General features: G+C 55.6%; 1 protein-coding gene across 1 annotated transcript in view; it reads left to right on the forward strand.

Moving 5' to 3' along the window:
- The window catches only part of WNK2 (WNK lysine deficient protein kinase 2), a 133213-nt gene that overhangs the window by 57548 nt on the left and 54182 nt on the right, over positions 1-21483 (forward strand). Inside the window, 10 exon segments of the mRNA XM_058445448.1 lie at positions 4728-5019; positions 9746-9945; positions 13132-13287; positions 13771-13962; positions 15772-16266; positions 16269-16484; positions 18660-18953; positions 19516-19565; positions 20414-20582; positions 20750-20866. Of these exon segments, the coding sequence (XP_058301431.1) occupies positions 4728-5019; positions 9746-9945; positions 13132-13287; positions 13771-13962; positions 15772-16266; positions 16269-16484; positions 18660-18953; positions 19516-19565; positions 20414-20582; positions 20750-20866 (2181 nt within the window).

Below are 21483 nucleotides of genomic sequence, written 5' to 3' on the forward strand. Positions count from 1 at the left end.
CCCGATGCTGAGGTCTGGGCCAAGGGCAAGGATAGGAGGACATTGGGATGACCTGGTTTTGATGTGGTGACAGCCTCAGGAAGGGCAGGAGAACGAGGCGCTCTTGTTCCTTCCACGAATGTGGTTATGCTTGGTCAGTGCTGGGGGGACAGGGTATGAGGGACTGGGGAGCCGTGTCAGGAGGCCAAGTGCTACAGCGACAGCTGAGTGGCAGAGGGGACATCAGAGCCCACTTAGCGAGCGCCAATTCCAACATGGGTGGTGCAGCCTGGGGAGGGGCCCAGGATTCTACCAGAGCAGTATTACTGCCTCCACCAGACCTCATGGCCTCCTTGCCTGTCTTGGGTTCTGTCCTAAGGTGGCAAAGCCCAGAACCTGCCCTGGGCCTTGTCTAGCAGCTCCCAAGACAGGCAAGCGGGAGGAGCCTCCCAAGACTGCGACTCCTCCCTGCTTTTCATCCACACGGAGACTCGGCCTCCCTGCCCCCACCCTCCTGCAGGGTCGTTGTGGATGCAGCTGTCCCTTCAACCTACAGCCTCCTGCGCCCGTCACCACACAGGTCCCTGTCCCTGGCAATTGACTGAACTCTGGGGCTGTGTTCCTGCATCAGTTCACAGCAGAGGCCCCTTGGCCCCAGCAACTTCACCCCTGCTTCTGCATCTTTTACATTTTTTTCATTGTGAGACACGTCACCCGTGAAATAGAGCATCCAAGAAGAAGGGCCACGACCTGTGCTCAGCTAAAGCACAACAATAAACAGCACCTGCCCCGCTCTGCTAAGAACAGGGAAGGCAGGACCTCAAGAGCCGCCTGACAGCAGCTGGAAGCAACATGCTCCTACCTTGGGACTCACTCCCCAGGAAAAGCTTGTGTGCCCCAGCAGGTTGACACTGGGTCCCTATGGGGCCTTTCCAGGTTCTAACCTCTCACTACTCCTTCCCGCCCATTTCAGACACCAGAGTCCGTCACTGGCCTCCCTGGGGTCCTGACACCAGCCCTGCCATGGATCCTAGACTGGAGGGGCCTCGCCGTGATGCAGTGAAAACAGCTTGATGTTGGTATATCTGCTGCGGCTAGAGAGACCCTAGCACCTGGCTCTGAGGCTGCTCTTGTTCCTAAAATCTGAGATTAGGCTGGGTGCAGTCACCCACGCCTGTCATCCCAGCACTTTGGGAGGCCAAGGCAGGAGGATTGCTTGAGCTTAGGAGGCCTTTGCCGTGAGCCGTATCCCGCTGCATGATTTCTAGCCTGGGTGGCAGAGCGAGAACGTGTCTCAAACAAACAAAAGTCCCTGAGATTAGCAGGTGTTAGGCCGTAGAGATGTTCTGGAATCCAGATGAGACTTTCTTCTGGAAGGACCCCGAGGGTGGGAGAGAATGCAGATGGGGCAGAGCTCTCCTTCTCCTGAAGTCACCTCTCAGCAAGTTCCACTCGGCGGATGGAAGGGGCCAGATGGAGCTCCCCAGGGAGAGACAGAGGAAATAGCGGACTCTGTGGGGCCTGGGCCAGCTTCAATCAGTAAGGGACTCTGGGAGTCGACCCCCAAGGGGATTCCCAGCCAGCCCTCCCCTCCACCTTCATACTCTCCCGATAATGCGATGCGCCTGTGTGGCACTCACCATGGCTAAATGTTTTCCTGTTTGGGAAAAAAAAATAGAAGAAACACTTTAGAGAGGAAGGCTGGGGTTGATGATGAAGACAGAGTCGCAAGGGAAAATGGGCTGTGGGCTGTGGCGCCAGCAGCAAATAGTAATGGCAGCAGGAGGACGTGGCCTTGGCAGCCTCTGGTCACGTATCTGGGCTGAGGTGGGCAAGGGCAGGGCCACGTCCTGGATATGACCCCGAGGCTACGTGGAGCCTTAGGAATGGCCTCACCCACATTCTCACTAGGAGCAAAGGCCAGGGCCAAGCAGGTCTGGCCAGCTGTGCATACCTGCCCCTGGGTGCCAGTGACAGGGACACCTGCCTCGGCCTCCCTGTGACCCCCCAGGGTTGGAGCTTGTTCTCTGGGGCTCCCTAGAAAAAAGTCCACTCTGGACTCTGAGCCAGAAGAGAACCTGGTGCCTGGTTTCTCCTCCTTCCCAGCTGGGCTGCCCTGCTGCTGAGTGGCCTTGGGGCTGGTTTGGGGCCAGTGGCGACCCTGAGTGTAGATGGGTCCCACTGACTGAGCCGTGAGCTTCTGTCCCACCTCACTGGCCCCCCTCCCCCGCCCCACTCATGTCTCTTCTGAATCAGGGGAGACTGACCAGGGCTGTTTCTGTTAGGGAACATCATTCTGTGGAAAAAAATTGTCTTTTGAAACAAAGATTTTTGAATAATCACAAACTTACTGAAAAATTGCAAGGACACTACAAAGAACCATTTATTTTCCATGAACCATTTGAGACTAAGTGGCTGACCTGGTTCCCCTGAAGCCCTGAATGCTTTCATGTCTGCTTCCTGAAACTAGGGCACTTTCTTGCATCCGGAAGTACCGTCAATCCTCAGGCCCATCCTCCTATCCTCAGGCCACTCAGGTCCCCAGTTGTCCCAGTGACACCATCACAAGGCCTCTGGGCCCCTTTCCTCGCCTGACTTCCATTCCTGTCCCTCGGGACGGGCTCAGGTGTCCCTCTGTGGGTGGGTCACAGTCGGGTCTTGCATCTCCACGGGAATCTCATGGAAGGGGCTGAGTTTGCATGCGTTTCCCAGGGGTGCACGGCTTCACCCGCCAGTTAGGCAGATGCTGGCTCTCAGCTTGGTGCAGGGCGCCTGTGGCTTCTCTAAGTTGAGCTCCTCTCACCTTTCGCAACTGTACGTGTCTCATGGAGAATGTTTGGACACTGTAAATATCTTATTTGTCACCAATCTTCCCACTTATTTCTCTACCTCTCTGTGGCCTCGTGGTTTTCTGTTTTACTCAATGGGTCCTGCTCCATGGATTGAGCTGTCCCATTGCTGCCTGGTGAGTCACTCAAAACGCCCCGGCCACAACCTTGGAGGTCAGGGATCAGGTGCCTTGGCTTAGGGCCCCAGTGAGATGGGATCGCGTGTTGGCCAGGGCTGCAGTCTCAGACCCTGCCTCAGAACTCAGTTCCCTGCCAGGAGGGGCTCTGCATAGGGTCATTTGTGACATGGCTTCTCCTAGAGCAGATGATCCACAGGAAAGGGAGGCAAAGAGACTGGGTGAGGGAGCCACAGAGGAGAAACAGAGGGAGGGAGAGATGGAGATAGAGAGGCCACACCTACCCGCCGCCCCCCACCTGATACCAGCAGTGACACCTCACCCCTCCTGCCACCCCCATATGCAAAATGCATGTCAGAGTCTGTGGACACGTCCTTTAAACCGTCATCGTGTCACTGTTCATTTTGATGCTCAAAATGCCCCAGATTTGCCAGTGGGAGGCCCTCAGCACGGGCTCCCGTGCCGTTTTGCACGTCCCTGTCACTCTGAGCACGTCCTCACTATCAAGCTCATCCTATCCTTCTCCTGGCCAGCCTTGAGCTGCCGCCTCTTAGAGCCGCGCTGCGTTCCTGTCCTGGCCGAGCTCTGTGTGCTCCTTGCTGTGGGTGTTGTTGCTCCCAGGCCCTCCTGATGAACTCAGTTCACAAGTACACATGCGTCTGTACATTTACACCACGAAGGTGTCGCGAGCCTGCCTGTGCAGTCTGTCTGTGTTTATTCACGTCTGTTGTGCGCTTCACACCAACAGCTCCAATTCCCACCTGGCAAAAAGGTTCCTGTTGAAAATTTCTGCCTCTCCACACCTGAGGAGCCTGGCGTCCACTATCCCTAATATATTTTCTTGTTTGGTCACTTTTGCGGGGTCGCTGGCCTCCATTGGTGCTGTCACCACCTCCCCTCCCCGACAGCTGTGACTCCCTCTGTGCCTGGCACTGCCCCGAAGCCAGGATGCCCTCCTGCACGGGCACCTCCGCCCTACTGCGGAGGCCTGGCTGGTCCAGCCTGACCTAGCGCCTTTCGGACTGAGGTGCTCAGGAAGGGAGGGGAAGTGCGGGTGGATCTGGAATCTTTGTTCTCCTGTGTTTTCATGTGTTTGTGGTTACTACAGCTGCAGCCTAGCAAGAGCAGCCCCTTCAAAAGGGATCTCTTTTATCAGAAGAAAGAAGGTAGTTATTCCATGAATATTCTTGGCGAGCTCATGATGTTTCCTGGAGACCTTGGGGCTCTCTTACAAATGCTGTCAAGGCTGTGCTTGGTAAATCAGCTTTAAAACTTGCCAGGCATCAGTGCATACCTTAGTGGTCCCTAATTACAAAACGCATGTCCTTCCTCCATCCGCAACTCGGGTGTGGCCCTGTTCCCCCATCTTTGGGCAGCCCTAGACTCAGAGACGTTTCAGGAAAGTGCTAGCTCCAAAGCTCCTTGTCACCACTTCTGAGCATGGAGACAATCAGGAGCCCCTTCCTGTCTGCCACCAGCCCTGGGGGGGCCGGGAGCTGAGGGAGCCCTCGGGTCCGGTTGAGGGGCTGGTCTGCTTTGCTCTTGCTGTGGACTCTGTGGGAGGCAGGTCAGGCCTGCGTGGTGGTGGTCTTTCTTTGCCTTGCCTGGCAAACCCCTGCCGTGCCATCTCTGAGCTGTCCCCGCGGATTTTACACTCAGTGGCAATGGGATGGCGAGTGTGTCCTGCGTGGATGAGCCAGTGATGGGAAAGCACTTTAGGTAAGGGGTGTGGGCCGGCGAGGGCTGATCCCCAGCAATGCTGACAACATGACTGCCTTTACAGATTGAGTCTGGATTCTTCCATGAGAGTGACGTCAAGATCGTGGCCAAGTCCATCCGTGACCGCGTGGCTTTGATCCAGTGGCGGCGGGAGAGGATCTGGCCCGCGCTGCAGCCGAAGGAGCAGCAGGATGTGGGCAGCCCGGACAAGGCCAGGGGTCCGCCGGTGCCCCTGCAGGTCCAGGTGACCTACCATGCACAGGCTGGGCAGCCTGGGCCACCAGAGCCTGAGGAGCCGGAGGCTGACCAGCACCTCCTGCCACCTACGTTGCCGACCAGCGCCACCTCCCTGGCCTGTGAGTGCTCAGGGGTGGGGTGGCCATGGGCACCCCTCCCACCTACCCTGCAGAAACCAGCTACTGGGCAAATAAAAATGAAGTCCTCTCCCTTTATTGGAATGCTTTGTGAGAAACGGGGTCAGCATAGCATCCCCTCGGAGGAGACATCATGTAGCTCTGAGCTGTCCTCACATAGCATGGGTGATTGCTTTAGCTGTAGGTAGTTCCCGGGAGTCCTGGCTGGGCGCCTATGCCCCATGACAGGCTGGTCTTCTGCCAGCACCCTTGGTACCAGGGCATGTCGTGAACTTCAGAAGAGAGCAACTTCCAGGGTGGTGGGGCCAGCAGACCCAAGCACTGGGATGTGCAGGGCCTGATTCTGTGACCAGCCTGGGCCCTGTCCCCCCAGCCCACCATGCAGGGTGTGGACCCTAGGTATGGGTGAGCCTTGTTTCAGGGAAGGGATTGGGGCTTTCTCAACATTTCCCGGTGATCTGCTATGGATCTGTGGACTTGGGGCAGGTCCCTTAACCTGTCTGAGAATGACAGTTCTGCCCCCTTGGGGGGAATGTGAAGGCCAGGTGAGGTGGCGGCAGCAGCTGCTTGGTGGGACATCTGTCCTGGGAACAGAGTGTGCTGCTTGCTGGCTTGGCTTGTGGTGTTGCCATGGGGACCTCCCATCCCCTGTACTATCTCTCTTCTAAGGCAGAACCTTTGGGACCTTTTGTACATTTTCAGTAGGGTGTTACTGATGAATTGGCAGGAATCACTTTGGATCAGGCTTCATCTAAGACCATTTAGGGAAAACCTAGTATCTTCTGCACATACAGACAGAAAAGTTCCTGCCTGTGCCCTCAACATCCTAAGAATTCAGCAGTGAGCTGAGGACTGAGGAACATGGCTTTGTTCATTCTGTGAATATGCATGGGATAGAATGACAGAGCCACGGGACCTGCCCGGGCCAATATTTCAGATCATTCATGTGCAAAGACTGAAATAGTCTGTTTAATTTATTTAATATACACATCCTTCATTTATCATTGAAATGGCTAGTTCTTCAAAGTAGGCTATTTAAATTCAAACAAGCAGTCATCATGTCGAGATGGTTTGCCTACTATTTATGTCACTCGAACCTGCTCAGGTTTGCTTTGGAGAATAAAATTGGTACATTATTGCTCCATTTTCTGATACATCTAAAAAATTAAAGAGCACCGACTTTTTATAAGAAGAAATTCTTCACATCCGACACAGCACTACACACTTTTAAATCATAATTGTGGGTTAAACAATTTCTAGGATGGGAGTTTAAAAATCTCCTTTTTTCAAACTTTGAAGAGACGTAGTTTGAGGATATTTCTATATGTTTAGCTTGTGGTCAGATAGTATAATTCAGGTTTGATCCACTGTGGGAAAATCAGATGGAGACACTGATTAACTGATGATTGCAATTCAGGTGTGGGTGTTCTCTCTGCAGACAGGCCCACTTCCAGACCGACTGAGAAGGATTCTGTGTGCTTTGTGCAGAGGCCATGGCCACGCTTCTCAAAAACGCTTTTTTTGTTGTTTTCTTTTTTGAGACAGAGTCTTGCTCTGTTGCCCAGGCTGGAGTGCAGTGGCACGATCTTGGCTCACTGCAAGCTCCGCCTACCGGGTTCATGCCATTCTCCTGCCTCAGCCCCCTGAGTAGGTGGGATTACTACCTGTTTCCACTTCCAGCTTAGATTAGGCACCTGCTACCACGCCCAGCTAATTTTTTTGTATTTTTAGTAGAGACAGGGTTTTACCGTGTTAGCCAGGATGGTCTCGATCTCCTGACCTCGTGATCCGCCCGCCTCAGCCTCTGAAAGTGCTGGGATTACAGGTGTGAGCCACCGCAACCGGCCCCTCAAAAACACTTTTACTTGTTCATTGCGGTTTCTTTAAACTAGGTAATATGGCCACATGGTGTAAAATTCAAAAAGGCCAGGAGGTAGCAAATCACTTCATTGTCCTCCCTAGAGGCAACAGATGCTACCAATTTTTTTTTTTTTTTAAGACAGAGTCTCGCTCTGTCTCCAGGCTGGAGTGCACTGGTGCGATATTGGCTCCCTGCAACCTCTGCCTCCCGGTTTCAAGTGATTCTTCTGCTTCAGCCTCCTGAGTAGCTGGGACTACAGGCGTGTGCCATCATGCCCAGCTAATTTTTGTATTTTTAATACAAAATTTTGTATTTTAATACAAAAATAATAATACAAAACAATAATAAAACATGTAGCCTACCACACACATAGAACACCCATAGGCACACATGGAACACACACACAAATACGTAGGCACATCTACACATGCACATACATGTGGATACCACACGTGAACACCTGCACACAGACATTCATGCCCCACGTGTGTGTATACATGCATACCCACCCTGCATGCAAATGGACACGTATGTACACATGTGAACACCTCACAAATGTGAACACATTCACATGCACACGTCTGCACTCATGCATAAATATGCACATGCACACTGACATCCACATGTGTGCACACATGTACACCCTTATCCCCTTCTGTTTCATAATGGATAGCACCCCACATAGCCTTCTGCACCTTGCTCTGGGATGTGCTGGGTAAGAGCAGGAACCCCATAATCCAAGAAGAACCCGGTCTGTGTAACAAGATTGGCAAACAGACACACATTATTGTATTGGAAGATGCAACAGTATGTCAGTTTTTACAGTTTTCCCTTGTTGTGTTTTCTTAAACTGCCCACCAAGTGTCCTGACCAAGCAGGGTCTTCCTTGGTGACTCCATTTAAGCAGCTGATGACTGTAGTAGCACATTTGCCAATAGTTTCAAAAATGTCTTCTAAAATGTTTAATTGTGTAATTAATGAACTCATTCACTTTTTTTTTTTCTTTTTTTTTGAGACGGAGTCTCGCTCTGTCGCCCAGGCTGGAGTGCAGTGGCAGTATCTTGGCTCACTGCAACCACTATGTCCTGGGTTCAAGCGATTCTCCTGCCTCAGCCTCCCGAGTAGCTGGGAATACAGGTGTGTGCCACCATGCCCAGCTGATTTTTTTTGTATTTTTAGTAGAGGCGGGGTTTCGCTATGTTGGCCAGGCTGGTCTCAAACCCCTGACCTCGTGATCTGCCTGCCTCGGCCTCCCAAAATGCTGGGATTACAGACATGAGCCACCATGCCCGGCACATATTCACTTTAAATATGTAAAATGTGGGCTGGGCATGGTGGCTCCTTTTGGGAGTCAAAGGTGGTTGGGTCACTTGAGCCCAGGGTTTGGAGACCAGTCTGGGCAACATGGCAAAACCCCATCTCTACAAAAGATAGAAAAATTAGCCAGGTGTGGTGGAATATGCCTGTAGTTCTAGCTACTCAGGAGGCTAAAGCAGGAGAATTGTTTGAGCCTGGGAGGTCAAGGCTGTAGTGAGCCGTGATCACACCACTGCACTCCAGTCCAGATGACAGTGAGACCTTGTCTCAAATAAATAAATAAATAAATAAATAAATAAATAAATAAATAAATAAAATGCTACACATATGGTTAGAATTGCTTTACTTGAAACTTGTCAGGTCTATGCACGTTCTCCCCTTCCTCCCCGTCCTCCTCTCCCCTCTTTTCTCTAAGTGGAAATGACCACTTTAGTGACCACTCGGCTCATTAAAAATCAGAGCTGCCTGTCTGATTGGTTTTGCACAATTAAACCTCAGCATTTCTTATGTCTTCCTAGGTTACAATAGATTCTATCCATTCCTGGGAAAAGTTATTTTAACGTCAAGCCAACAGGATTTCCCCTTTGTTTAAATTATAAACGGACACAGTATTCTGAAATGCAGCCCCTTGCCAAAATAGCGTGGCGTTTGTAAGTGGTAAATTCTAAAGTTTCTGTAGCTTTTGGCATCTGGAAGCAGTAAGCCCAAAGTACCATTTCAGACAGGTTTTTGTTTTCCCCTCTGCTGGCATGACCCCACAGGCTGAAGATGTTCCCAGGCACACTGTAGTATGAGAAGCCCGTGGGCTCTGGGGTCATGTCTGTGCCCCCATGAGCAGGCAGGTCTGTTTGGGTTTGATGGGGACCAGGCCAGCCTGAGCCATGTGAGGCCTCTGGGGGAGCTCAGGCCATGGGCACTTGGTGCCACCCCTGCCACCGCATCCACTGCACAGGGGAATAGTGGGTGCATTTCCCTCTCAAGGCCTCTGTGTCGGTGTTGGGGGCACCTTGACCCCATTTTCCAACCAAGTTAGACCTGGTCCCGTGACCTCAATCCCTGCAGTTTGGGCCCTTTGCCATGGTGTGTGAAGGTGGTCAGAGTCCTGAGACACCCTCCCTGCTTATAAAACACAGGTGATATTTATCTCTACAGTGAAGACATCAGTTTTTTCTTACCTCAGACATTCCTTTGGCCTCCCAAATCCCTTGTGCCTTTAAGAGCTGGGATGTGTGCTTGCTGCCCAGGCCATGGCGAGCTGGTTGTGAGTACCTGCCTTGCGGGAGGATTGGCACGATGTACCTGCCCTGACATCATGCTGGCCAGACATGGGCAGTGTTGGAGTGGGGCACCGTGACAGCATCCCCAGTATGGTTCTGTAGCAGCCAATTGTTTAAACAATATGCGCGGGTTATTTATGTGATCTGGAGAAACAAGCCTTTATTTTGCAGAAGAAAATATGCAGATGAGCCATTGTTTGTTCATGTGACATTTGGAGATGTCCACTCTAAGTCTTGCTTTTGTCCTCCCCAGCGGACAGCACCTTCGACAGCGGCCAGGGCTCTACCGTGTACTCGGACTCGCAGAGCAGCCAGCAGAGCGTGGTGCTTGGCTCCCTTGCCGACGCAGCGCCGCCCCCGGCCCAGTGTGTGTGCAGCCCCCCTGTGAGCGAGGGGCCCGTCCTGCCACAGAGCCTGCCCTCACTGGGGGCCTACCAGCAGCCCACGGCTGCAGTGAGTCAGAGCGCCACTCCCACCCCCTTCCCCATCCCCACTACCTGGTCTGAGGGCCCTGAGGGCTCTAAATTCTGTGATGGGCTGTCCAGGCTGCACTGCACTGTGGTCAGCATTAAAAGTGGCCTGTGGTCAGTGTCCAGCCACACTTCCCCTGGGGAGACATTCAAAAGCCAGGCCCAGAGGAAAGCCCCATCCTTGCTGCCAGCTGCGGAACTACTGGCTGAGTAGCCCTGACGTTCCCGTAAAGACCTACTAGATAGGAAAGACACCCTATTGGAAAACAGACCCCAGGACACCCAGAGTTTGGGAGGCTATGATAGAGCTGAGTGGTTCCCTCTGGGGAGCGGGCACAGTGATAATGGTGACAACCCACAGCCACAATCGTGATACCCACTGACAGTGCCCTGGGCCTGGGACATTATCCCAGGCTATTCCATAGATCACAGAAAAGCATCATTTGTAAGAAGGAAACCTGAGATTTGATCTCGCTGCCCAGCCTCCTGAGGGGCTCCTGGCACTTCTCTCCCAGATATTGTGTAGCGGTTAAAGTCAGAGCTATGAAAATAGGGCGGGAATGAGGGGAACAGTTTCAGGGAGCATGTGTGGCGAAGGAGTGATGGAGCCTCGGGCTGTGACGACGCGTGTGGGTTGATTCCCACGGGAAAGACTAAGATGAGTGGGGTCACATTCGGCATTTATTTTTTTATTTTGATTTTTAAAAAACACTTTAGAAAGCAAAACAATTGCTCCTTGCAGTCCCAAGTGCCCAGCCACAGAGGGGTTGCCCATGAGCCCCAGGCAGTAGATTGGTACCCTCAGAGCGTAGTTTATTTATTTATTTATTTGAGATGGAGTCTTGCTCTGTTGTCCAGGCTGGAGTGCAGTGGCGCAGTCTCAGCTCACTGTAACCTCTGCCTCCTGGGTTCAAGTGATTCCTCTGCCTCAGCCTCCTGAGTAGCTGGGATTACAGGCACACGCCACCACGCCCAGCTAATTTTTGTATTTTTAGTAGAGACGAGGTTTCACCATGTTGGCCAGCCTGGTCTCAAACTCCGGACCTCAGGTGATCCTCCTCGGCCTCCCAAAGTGCTATGATTACATGTGTGAGCCACTGCACCCAGCCTCAGAGGGTGGTTTATGGGGTGGGCTGTCTCACCTCCTGTGTGAGCTGGGAAGCCCAAGCAGGGACATCACAGGTGCAGCCACTGTGTACTCTGGGCCAAGCTCCTCCTTCCCTAGTGAGCAGCTCCTGCCTGGCGCTTTGGCTGTGCTGGTTGTCACTCGCACACTCAGCGCTGTGGCCCGTCTTCTTGATGTCGGCTGAGCGTGGGCACATGGGCTGTTCTGGCCTCCTCTTTCCTGCTGGCTGCCCTGCTGCACCCTTGCATGCGGGACCAGCCTTCCCAGGCCTGCTCAGTCGGAAGGGTCCAGAAAGGCCCTTTGGAAAAGCAGTTGAAGCTGTTTGCCCAGTCTGCCTTTGCTGACTGCAGCCCCAGGATTCATTTGCAATTTGCATTTGCAGTTTTCTTCATTTCACAAAATGAAGTGAAATACAATTTTAAACAGCAGAAAGACCTCATTTAAGGAAAGGCGAGGCTGAACGTGGTGGCTCATGCCTGTAATCCCAGCATTTTGGGAGCCGAAGGCAGGAAGATCACTTGAGCCGAAGAGTTCCAGGCCAGCCTGGGCAAAAAAGCAAGACCCTGTCTCTACAACAAATTTAAAAAAAAAAAAGAAAAGGCTACTTGCTGCTCCAGAGTGGTGGTTCTTGGCTTTGAGGATTGGCTGAACTGGGGCTGGACTGGAATGTTCTGCCTGGCTCTCATCCCTCCTCAGCCTAGGTTAGGGCTTCCCATGCCATTTGATGCCACATGAGGCACTCCTGGCCTGGGCTCCCACTGGGCCAAGTCCCTCTCCTGTGGCCTGGCATCAGCGTGGAAACCAGCACACCTGAGCAGGGACATCACAGGTACAGTCACCTTGGACTAGGGGCCTGAGTCTCAGTCTTCCTACCTAGTGACACAGAGACAACTTACTCAAAAAGGATGAGGCCTGGAAGGAGTCCCCAGGTGTGCTGAGGGCTCTCCCTACCCCTCCGTGCCTTTCCTGGGTGGTTGCCATGGTGATGTGTCTGCAGCACCCAGTGAAGGAGGATAAACAGCTAAGGAGGAGCAGCTGGCGTGGGGTTGCCAGGCTGACCTGGAGGCTGTCAGGAGCATGAGGCCACTTGCTCCTAGGCTGCCAGGCCCTGCCCGAGCTCCTGGGCTGTGCACAGTGCCCAGAGCTGGTAGACGGATGGTCCGGCCCAGTCAGGCCCATCCTCCACTCCCTGGCTTCAGGTGAATCCAGAAGCCCAGCTCAATCCCAGATACACTTGGTCCAACCACTCACACCATGCTGCCTTTCATAAAGCACCCACTGCGAAAGACAAGTGAGGAGGGCAGTTTTGGGCATGCCGTCACTCACGTGATCCAGAGAACCCCACGGGAGAGAATGTTCGTGGCAGGATGGAAGAGCCATGATCCTCTGTAGCCCTGTCTGCTCCTCACATTCTCGTTTTGAAATAAATCCCAGACAGCAAGACACTTCCCCTGTAAATGATTCAGCCTCTGGCTCTGCACAATGACTCTTAGAGAACAAAGCCCAATTCCGTTATTACACCAACAAATTAACAAATTCGCAGCAATTCCTCAATGGCAGCAAATACCCATTCTGAGAGCTTAGATTTCCCATTCTTTTGTGGTCTGTGTTCGCTCCACTGCTGGAGTGCTCGCATGCTGTTCCAGAGCCCATTTCTCTCCATATCGTCTGTGAGTTATGTATAAGTTTTCATCTTACATAGTCACAGTCGTATGGAGCGTGAGCTTCCCCAGTTTAATGTCCTTGGGAGCCTTTCTCCACGATTCTGCAAAGCCTCTGTGCTGGCCTTTTTTGTGGTTGTGTAATGTTCTGTGGGGCTGACGTGCCTGGCCACCCCTGGGCTGGGGGCTGTGCTGTTCCTGGCCCTTCACTGTTGTGAATGATGCCCAGGGCCCCCTCACTGCTTCTGCTGTCATGTTCCTGGGAAGAGGGTCCCTGGTGGGGACCAGGCACAGGGATGACATGAGGCTACCCTGCCCCTGCCCAGGAGGGGGCCTGGTGGCTGAGAGCTGCTGCTGAGTGTGGCCCTGGTGCTCTCTGCAGCCTGGCCTGCCGGTGGGCTCCGTCCCGGCCCCTGCCTGCCCTCCGCCCCTCCAGCAGCACTTCCCGGATCCGGCCATGAGCTTCGCCCCCGTGCTGCCGCCGCCCAGCACCCCCGTGCCCACGGGCCCAGGCCAGCCAGCGCCCCCCAGCCAGCAGGTGAGTGTGGCACCTCCTGTGGCCACTGTCCCTCCAGGCAGGCAGTCAGCTCTGCTGGCCCCTGGGCCCAGGTCTGTGAGCACCTCCCGCAGATCCTTCATTCAAATCCTCTGTGGTTCCCCCAGGTCTTTGGTGTGCCTAAGGGATGGGGGTGACTCTCGTATGTGCATGTGCATGTGTGTGTGTGTGCATTTGCGTGCGTGCATAGTGTTCACAGTGCCCTGCACATAGAAGGCTCTGCTCACACAGAACATCTCTGCAAGATCTGCTATGCCCTGGCTCCAGGCTGGCTGGGGTTTGGTGGTTTTTGTGTCTGAATGTGTATACGTGTGACTGTCCAAGTGTGTGTGCAGGCATGTGTGAATGTGAGCGTGTGCGTGTACATGTGAGGGTGAGGGTTGATATCCTGTCATGTGTAACCAGGGGGGTGTACTTGTCTGGGCAGATTGGTGGTCTAAGGGGAGCTACCTTCTCTCCCTCTAGCCTCCTCCGCTGGCCCAGCCGACACCCCTGCCGCAGGTCCTGGCCCCACAGCCCGTGGGCCCCCTCCAGCCGGTTCCCCCCCACCTGCCACCATACCTGGCTCCAGCCTCCCAAGTGGGGGCCCCTGCTCAGCTGAAGCCCCTCCAGATGCCACAGGCGCCCCTGCAGCCGCTTGCTCAAGTCCCTCCGCAGGTACGTCTAGGTTGATGGCTGCCGTCAGTGATGGCGCACGCTTTGCCAGGCCCTGGCTGGTGCACCAGGACACCCACAGAGGGGGTTGTCTGTGCGTGTGACCTGTGACCTGGGGTCGGGCTGGCCAGGGAGTTGGGGCTGGGCTGGGGAGTCCGGGCTGGGCAGCGTGGGCTTTGTGCACAGTCATATGCACCAGGAACACTCCAGGGACCCACACAACCGGCCACTTGTCCCTTGGTGTCTGGCTTGGCTGCTGTCTCCTGCCCTCCAGCCTCACCTTCTCTACCAACCTGGCAGGCTGCTCTTGGTCCTTCCAGGCCATGACACCTGGGCTGTGAGTGGCAGATGGGGTCCTTCAGGAAGGGTGGGCAGCCCAGCACCCCATCACCTGGCACCCTCCCAGCAACGTGCCCATCTGCCCTCAGCTTACCCATGTGCCCAGGCTCATCCAAGATAGGAAAAGGTTTGTTAGTCCAAGGTCATGGACAGCAGTCCTTGAGGTGGTTGCTGGGTTGGCACAGAAAGCGGGTAGGTTTGCCTCAGAGGAGCGTTCTTCCTGTGGAGCTCCCCCAGGGCCGTGCGGCATGTGGCTCCTCGAAGTTCCAAAGCCAGCCTGTGGCATTACTGACTGCAGGGAAGCCCAGTCAGCAAGGCTCGGCTCACACAGCAGAAGTGACTTCTGCCGTCTCTCTCTGGGTACACTGTCCATCACTCGAGGGACCCGACTGCATATAACTGGTGCAGAATGTAGCCGGGGCCAGGGCACTATTGCCCAGGTAAATGGCATGGAGGATTCTAGGTACTTCTGAGGCCTTCGGTGACCTGGACAGGCTGATCAGTGATAAGACTGGAAGTGTGCTTCACTCTAAAGATGGGGCAAGCGAGTGTTCCTGTGATTCACGAGCCCCACTTGGAAGATTCTTTTTTCTCACCCTGCTCAGGCCCAGATGTCACCATAGGACATTAGGCAGCTTCAGGGTCTAGTGAAATCGTTATCTTGCTTGTTCAGACAGACAGGAGTCCATGTGCATTTTTGCTGCCTCTTGATTGCATGGAGGTGTAGGCCAGGTGACACACACCAGCATGCACGAGACGGCTGTCAAAGATGGAAGTGCTAAGTCCACGTGGCCGGGTGGCAGCCACCCCCAGGAGGCACATGCATTGCTGAGAAGATACAGGCGAGGTTTCGGGAGTTCCTGGTGTGGCAAGGCTGGACAGGATAGGGGTGTCCCCTGAGCCAGCCAAGGTGGCTCAAAGATTTGCTTTCTCTGAGAACCCTCTGAGAAGTCAGGTTTCAACTTGAATTTGTGCGTGTTGCAGGGATCAGGCTAAGGTGATTTCAGATGCTCAGGGCCAGTCTGGTGGCTCTGACAGTCCCAGCCATTCCAAATGAAAATGCTCCAGGGCTCTGAAGTCACTCCTCTATGACCCGTGGTCACTGCTCCTGCTGCTCACACTATGTGAGCTGCCCCTGACTCCCTCAGAGCCCCCAACATGGCTGTTGTGAGTGTGGACACAGGGAGGCCTCCATGCGCTGGACCAGGGGTGATCGACCAGGTCATTCCCAGCCTGCCAACTTTTCTTTTCTATTTGAAGAGCTTTACATGGTTGAGATTTCTGCATCTGTTGGGTTTATCTTTGTGTTCCCTTCAACAGCAGCTACACAAAGCTGTCTCGGAGGGAAAGGGTCATGCTCTCTTCATCCCGTGTCCCCTCGTCCCCAATGACTGTGGCTGTCCTTGCGTGCAAGTGCTGTGGGCAGGGACCCTGGTTGGGGCCCACACTGACGCACTCCTGTGTCTCTTTCAGATGCCCCCGATTCCTGTTGTGCCCCCCATCACGCCCCTGGCGGGAATCGACGGCCTCCCTCCAGCCCTCCCAGACCTGCCGACTGCAACCGTGCCTCCCGTGCCACCGCCTCAGTATTTCTCTCCAGCCGTGATCTTGCCGAGCCTCGCTGCCCCACTCCCCCCTGCGTCCCCAGCCTTGCCTCTGCAGGCTGTGAAGCTGCCCCACCCCCCTGGGGCGCCCCTGGCCATGCCCTGCCGGACCATTGTGCCAAATGCACCAGCCACCATCCCCCTGCTGGCCGTAGCCCCACCGGGCGTGGCTGCCCTGTCCATTCATTCTGCCGTGGCCCAGCTCCCGGCCCAACCTGTGTACCCAGCGGCCTTCCCACAGATGGCGCCTACCGACGTCCCTCCTTCCCCCCATCACACGGTGCAGAATATGAGGGCCACCCCTCCACAGCTGGCACTGCCTCCGCAACCCACACTGCCCCCACAACCCACGCTGCCCCCACAACCCACGCTGCCCCCACAACCCACGCTGCCCCCACGCTGCCCCCACAACCCACGCTGCCCCCACAACCCACGCTGCCCCCTCAACCCGTGTTGCCCCCGCAACCCATGCTGCCCCCACAACCCGTGCTGCCCCCGCAGCCGGCACTGCCTGTGCGCCCTGAGCCCCTCCAGCCCCACCTTCCTGAACAAGCTGCTCCAGCTGCTGCACCAGGGAGCCAGGTAATCACCTGCTGGGCAGGGGCTCACCCTCCCAGTGTCTGGGGACCCTCAGGACCCAGAGATGCAAAGGAGGACAGAGGCCAGGCAAGGAGGCAGCCCTGCCCGGGGTCGCCCCTCTCAGGAAGAGATGTGTGTGAGGCTCAGGGAGGCGGGGGCTGGCGCCAGCGTGAGGCGTCTGCATCTCTTCCGTTTTCTGAATGGGTCAGGAGATGCAGGAGTCCGTGCCTGACAGGTTCTGTGTTCCTCCCTTCCCACAGCTCTGTGGCCCCTGCTCTTGTGGTATCTTTGTACCTGCCCTCACCCAGGCCTGGTCTGGCAGCCTTGGTGTGGCTTGCGTTGGGGCACAGGGCGTCTGTCTGAGGTCCGCCCTTCGAAGAGCACCTTGTCAGGATAAGGCAGGGTGACAGCCCCATCTTTGGGAGGGCGAGGAAGTGAGGCCGATAGCAGGGCGGGGGCTGGGGGCAGATGGCATTGCTGGCTGCAAGGGTGGTTATGATGGGACCCAGGGCCATGTCCTGGTGTCAGGTCAGGTGGATACCTCGTGGCAGCATGCTGGCTGGCTGTGAAGGGGCGCTCTGGAACACAGAATATGTGCCTTGCTGGTGGGAGGCCTTCCCACAGGGATCTACACCCCTACACAGTCCACTCACGTTTTGGGGCTTGCAGACTATTCTGTTCAAACTCGAGTGAGGGGAGAGGGGCTGGTATGGGAGCCTTCCCACCTGGACACTCTCGCACCTGGGCCTCCTTACCTGGGTCCCATCCTTCCTGGCATTTTCCCACCTGGGCCTCCTTACCTGACCTCCTCCTACCTGGCCTTACCCCAGCTCTGAGCCCTGTCAGCCCTGTAACTGTGGCACAGCCCTGCCTTTTGAGCCTCAGCCTCTGCAGGAAAGCAGCTGGCGTGGCCCTAATGTGAAGGGGCCTGGAGTGGAGCATCCCTGGCGCCAGGTGCCCCCCAGCTCCGTTAGTGCTGAATCCAGTCTGGAGTAAGCTGCCCCACTGTGAGCTGTTCCTCCTGGCCATCACTTCTTGCTGTCTTATCTCCAGAGAGCTTTGTGCATAGAGAAGGAAGGGATGGGACATATTGGATAGCAGGGTGGCGTTTGATTAGACAGTGAGTGGGAAGAATCGCGTCCGTCCTGTGGCCCACCTGAGTAAGTGCTGTTGGTCCCAGCAGGTTTCAGAGGCAGCTCAGAGCCCGCTGGTTTGCAGTTGTCTGTTTCTCAGAAAGCCGAGGGCCACACCGGGGAGCAGGAGGGGGACCTTGCTGTCTGGGCCTTCCTACCTGAAGAGCCTTTCTGGGAACAGTTAGTGGCTACAGAGGGGTGCCCTGTGACATGTGAGGGTCACTGCCAGACTCAGTGGCTGTCCCTGCTGTTTGGCTGGGGAAGGGTCCAGAAGTCTGTTGATGAGCTGGGCCGGCCACTCCGTGGGGTACCCTGAATGCAGCAGCTGGGGTGTCTGTCCAGGAGGGAAGTGGCCACCTGCTAGGCTGGGGCTTGGTATTTCTGACCCCGCCACTGGCTGCCAACAGAGGTCTCAGGGCCAGCAGGCCCAGTGAATGTGGCTGTTCCTTCCAGCCCTGAGAGGTGAGAAGTTCCTCTAAAATTTCAGCCTTCTCAACTCCAAAATGAGGGCAGAAGACAGAGGGTACTTGCACTTTCCAATCCATGGTTCCTCCTTCTCCACTTGTCTTACCTTTTACTGCCAAGGAGCTTTTAGAGAGAGACGAGAACAGTGAGAAATCCAAGCCTAAGCCGCAGTCGCCCTCCAGGAGGCGGCAGGTGTCAGTGCGCACTCTGAGGCCCTATGCGCACTCTGATTAGGGGGCCAGATGGGGCAGGCTACCGCAGGCCCCAACGGGTGGTGGGAGCCTGGCTTTGATGCTGTGTGTCCTGTTCTCTGACCCTTCAACCAAGCTTGGCAGGTTCATAGACAGAGCCCCGTTCCTGGCCTTTCCACACAAATACACTCTTCCACAGAAAGGGGTGTGAGAATGCCCATTCCTTTTGTTTCTGCTCACTCCATCCGCTAAATGTGCTCTGAGGCAGGGACTCCCCTTGGGGAGGGTGTGGTCTGGAGAGGGGTGTTCCCATCTCGGCCTGGGTATTCCCCATTCCTCAGTGAAGGCAGAGCCGGCCCTGACTTGCATCTTGTCCCCTATGCCCTCAGATTCTGCTTGGCCACCCAGCTCCCTATGCTGTGGACATCGCCGCTCAGGTCCCCACCGTGCCTGTGCCACCGGCTGCAGTCCTCTCCCCACCTCTGCCGGAAGTGCTGCTGCCCGCCGCCCCTGAGCTCCTGCCTCAGTTCCCCAGCTCCCTGGCCACATTGTCCGCCTCTGCGCAGAGTGTGCCCACCCAGACCGCCACACTTCTGCCATCAGCAAACCCGCCACTACCTGGCGGGCCCGGTATCGCCAGCCCTTGCCCAGCTGTCCAGCTGACGGTGGAACCAGTCCAAGAGGTGTGTGCCCCTCCCCCCAGCCTGTCCCATGACTGGGCAGTTGCAGCCACCAGGGATCCACACAGTGACCTGGGGTCTTAGTCCTAGAGGTTGGGGTTGCTCAGCTCTGGGACAGCCACCCAGGTTCTGTTCTCACCTCTCCCTAGATTTCACACTTTCTGTAAGCCACATCAAGACGGAGGGTGTGATTTTTATAGATACAGGTTTAGAGGATGCTTTCCCTGGGACAGGATGCAAGAGACTGTGAAAAGCTTTCATAGCACCAGTGTGTCCTCTTTGAGGGATGATCAAAGTGGGTTAACATTTTTGGAAAGGAAGTGGCTCCTAGCTTTTATGAATCCACTTGGGTCCAAGCGTTTCAACAAGATAAAAACCTCTATGCTTGCTCCCATTGTGACACCCCCTGGGTCGTACCCACCTGGCTGCAGAAGAGAGCAGGAGAATGCAGGGGAGCAGGCTGGGCCGAGGAGGTAGGGAGGGAGAGCTGACTACGTGTGGCTGTGCCCACAGGGAGGCGGGAGCCCTCATGACCTGTTCTCTTTTCTCTGGATGTTTATTTCAGGAGCAGGCCTCACAGGACAAGCTGCCTGGCCTCCCACAGAGCTGTGAGAGGTACTGTGGCCCAGCCTCAACCTCGCAGGATGGGTGTGGCGGCGCAGGCCCATACAGACACTCAGCCTGGCTCCTGTGGCTGCTTCCCCTGGAACCCACTGTAGTTCGCCCTGATGCTATTAGGGGTTTTTCAAACCTGACCCGGTGGAGCCTCAGGGGCCTCCTCTCTGGGTCTTGTCAGCTGTTGCTGGAGTTTGGTAGCCAGAGGCCCCTGGCTGGACTCTGGGTCTCTGCTCTGGTTTGCAGTGCTGAGAATGTTCCAGAACAGAGAGGCTATGAGCGGAGTTGGCAGTGCCCAGAGACTAGGAGGGGGCTGGGAGGGTGGCCCCCTGTGTACAGGGCTGAATCCAACCCTGATCCTGGGTCTCCTGGCCTTCTGGGCTGTGGACACAGGTGTTTCAGGAAATGAACCATGTCCTTATTTGAACTGTGACCATTTGTTCCACCCTCCTGGGGTGCTGGGCACTGCCTGGGCTTAGCATTTTGCAAACTGCAAAATGGATTGGCCTCACAACAGTGGTGGGTGTGTTTCTGTTACTGTAGCACAGATGGGGAAACTGAGGCACAGGGGCTGATTCGCAGGTCAGGAGACTGAGAGGACCAAGGTAACGCAGCTAGTAGCTAGGAAGCCTGTGCTTCCTTCTGCCCGTGCCACTTGGGTGCAGCAGGGAGCTGGGTGAGGACCCAGAAGTAGGCTTGGGGTATTCACACAGGACAGGGGCTGCCTCTGTAGGTCACGAATTTGGGCCCTGGAGACTCCAGACTGTTCCAAAGAAGCTGACTTTCCCCACCATTGCTGACGTGCTGGTTGTCCTTTGGTGCCATTAATGCTCTTGGGTTTTGCTCAGCTATGGAGGTTCTGATGTCACTTCTGGAAAAGAGCTGAGTGACAGCTGTGAAGGCGCCTTTGGAGGGGGCAGGCTGGAGGGCAGGGCAGCCCGGAAACACCACCGCAGGTCCACGCGTGCACGCTCCCGGCAAGAGAGGGCCAGCCGGCCCCGGCTTACCATCTTGAATGTGAGTGGGCGGGGCGTGCGGGGGTGGGGCGTGGCGGGGGTGTGGTGGGGGATGGGGGTGTGGCGGAGGTGGGGGGACTTGGGGGCGTGTGGGGGTGTGGCGGGTGCATGTGTGGGTACGCACATGGCAGGTGCGTGCGTGGCGGGTGCTGATGCTGCCCCTTCCAGGTGTGCAACACTGGGGACAAGATGGTGGAGTGCCAGCTGGAGACGCACAACCACAAGATGGTGACCTTCAAGTTCGACTTGGACGGGGACGCACCCGATGAAATTGCCACGTATATGGTGAGGCTGGGTCTGGGTGGCTTGGCTCCCAGTGTTTCTCGGGCACGTGTGGGCCTGAGCAGAGCGCCACAGGTCACATGTCGAGCCTGGCCTTGTGTGGAGGTGTTGGTTGGCCCAGGGGCTTTTCGGGACAGTGCTGACCTTTTAAGCCTCCCCACACCGGGCGGAAACCCCTTCGGTTTGGAAGAACAGCTTGAAGGATGTTCTAACCATTCTAAGATGCTGCTCCCTGAGGGCTTCTGGAGCATCTGAGCCCTTCCTCCAAATAAAAGGAAGCCTTGTGGGTAGGTTCCTTGAGTGAGGCACGGGGAGGGCATCCTGGAGTCTAATGTCCTGTGGTCCTTGCTTAGAGCTTCCTCCAGCCTTCCCAACTGGGGTACAGGCTCTGAGCCCTGACCCATGTCCCATGTGCCCACCCAGCTCTGCCTGCATCTCCCTCTGGAGCCACCCCTCCCTGCCTGTGCAGACCAACCTGAGTCTCTGAGCACCTTGTAGGCCTTCACAGCCCCACACCTGTGGTCCCCAGCACCTGAGCCAGGCTAGGAGTGGGGATCGTTTTTGGGCCCTCAGAAACTCTCCAGCTGAAAGCACGCACGAAGAAACACGGAAAGGATGCA

Source organism: Hylobates moloch, unplaced genomic scaffold (genome assembly GCF_009828535.3).
Source record: "Hylobates moloch isolate HMO894 unplaced genomic scaffold, HMol_V3 SCAFFOLD_10, whole genome shotgun sequence".
In the NCBI taxonomy this organism is placed as follows: Eukaryota; Metazoa; Chordata; class Mammalia; order Primates; family Hylobatidae; genus Hylobates; species Hylobates moloch.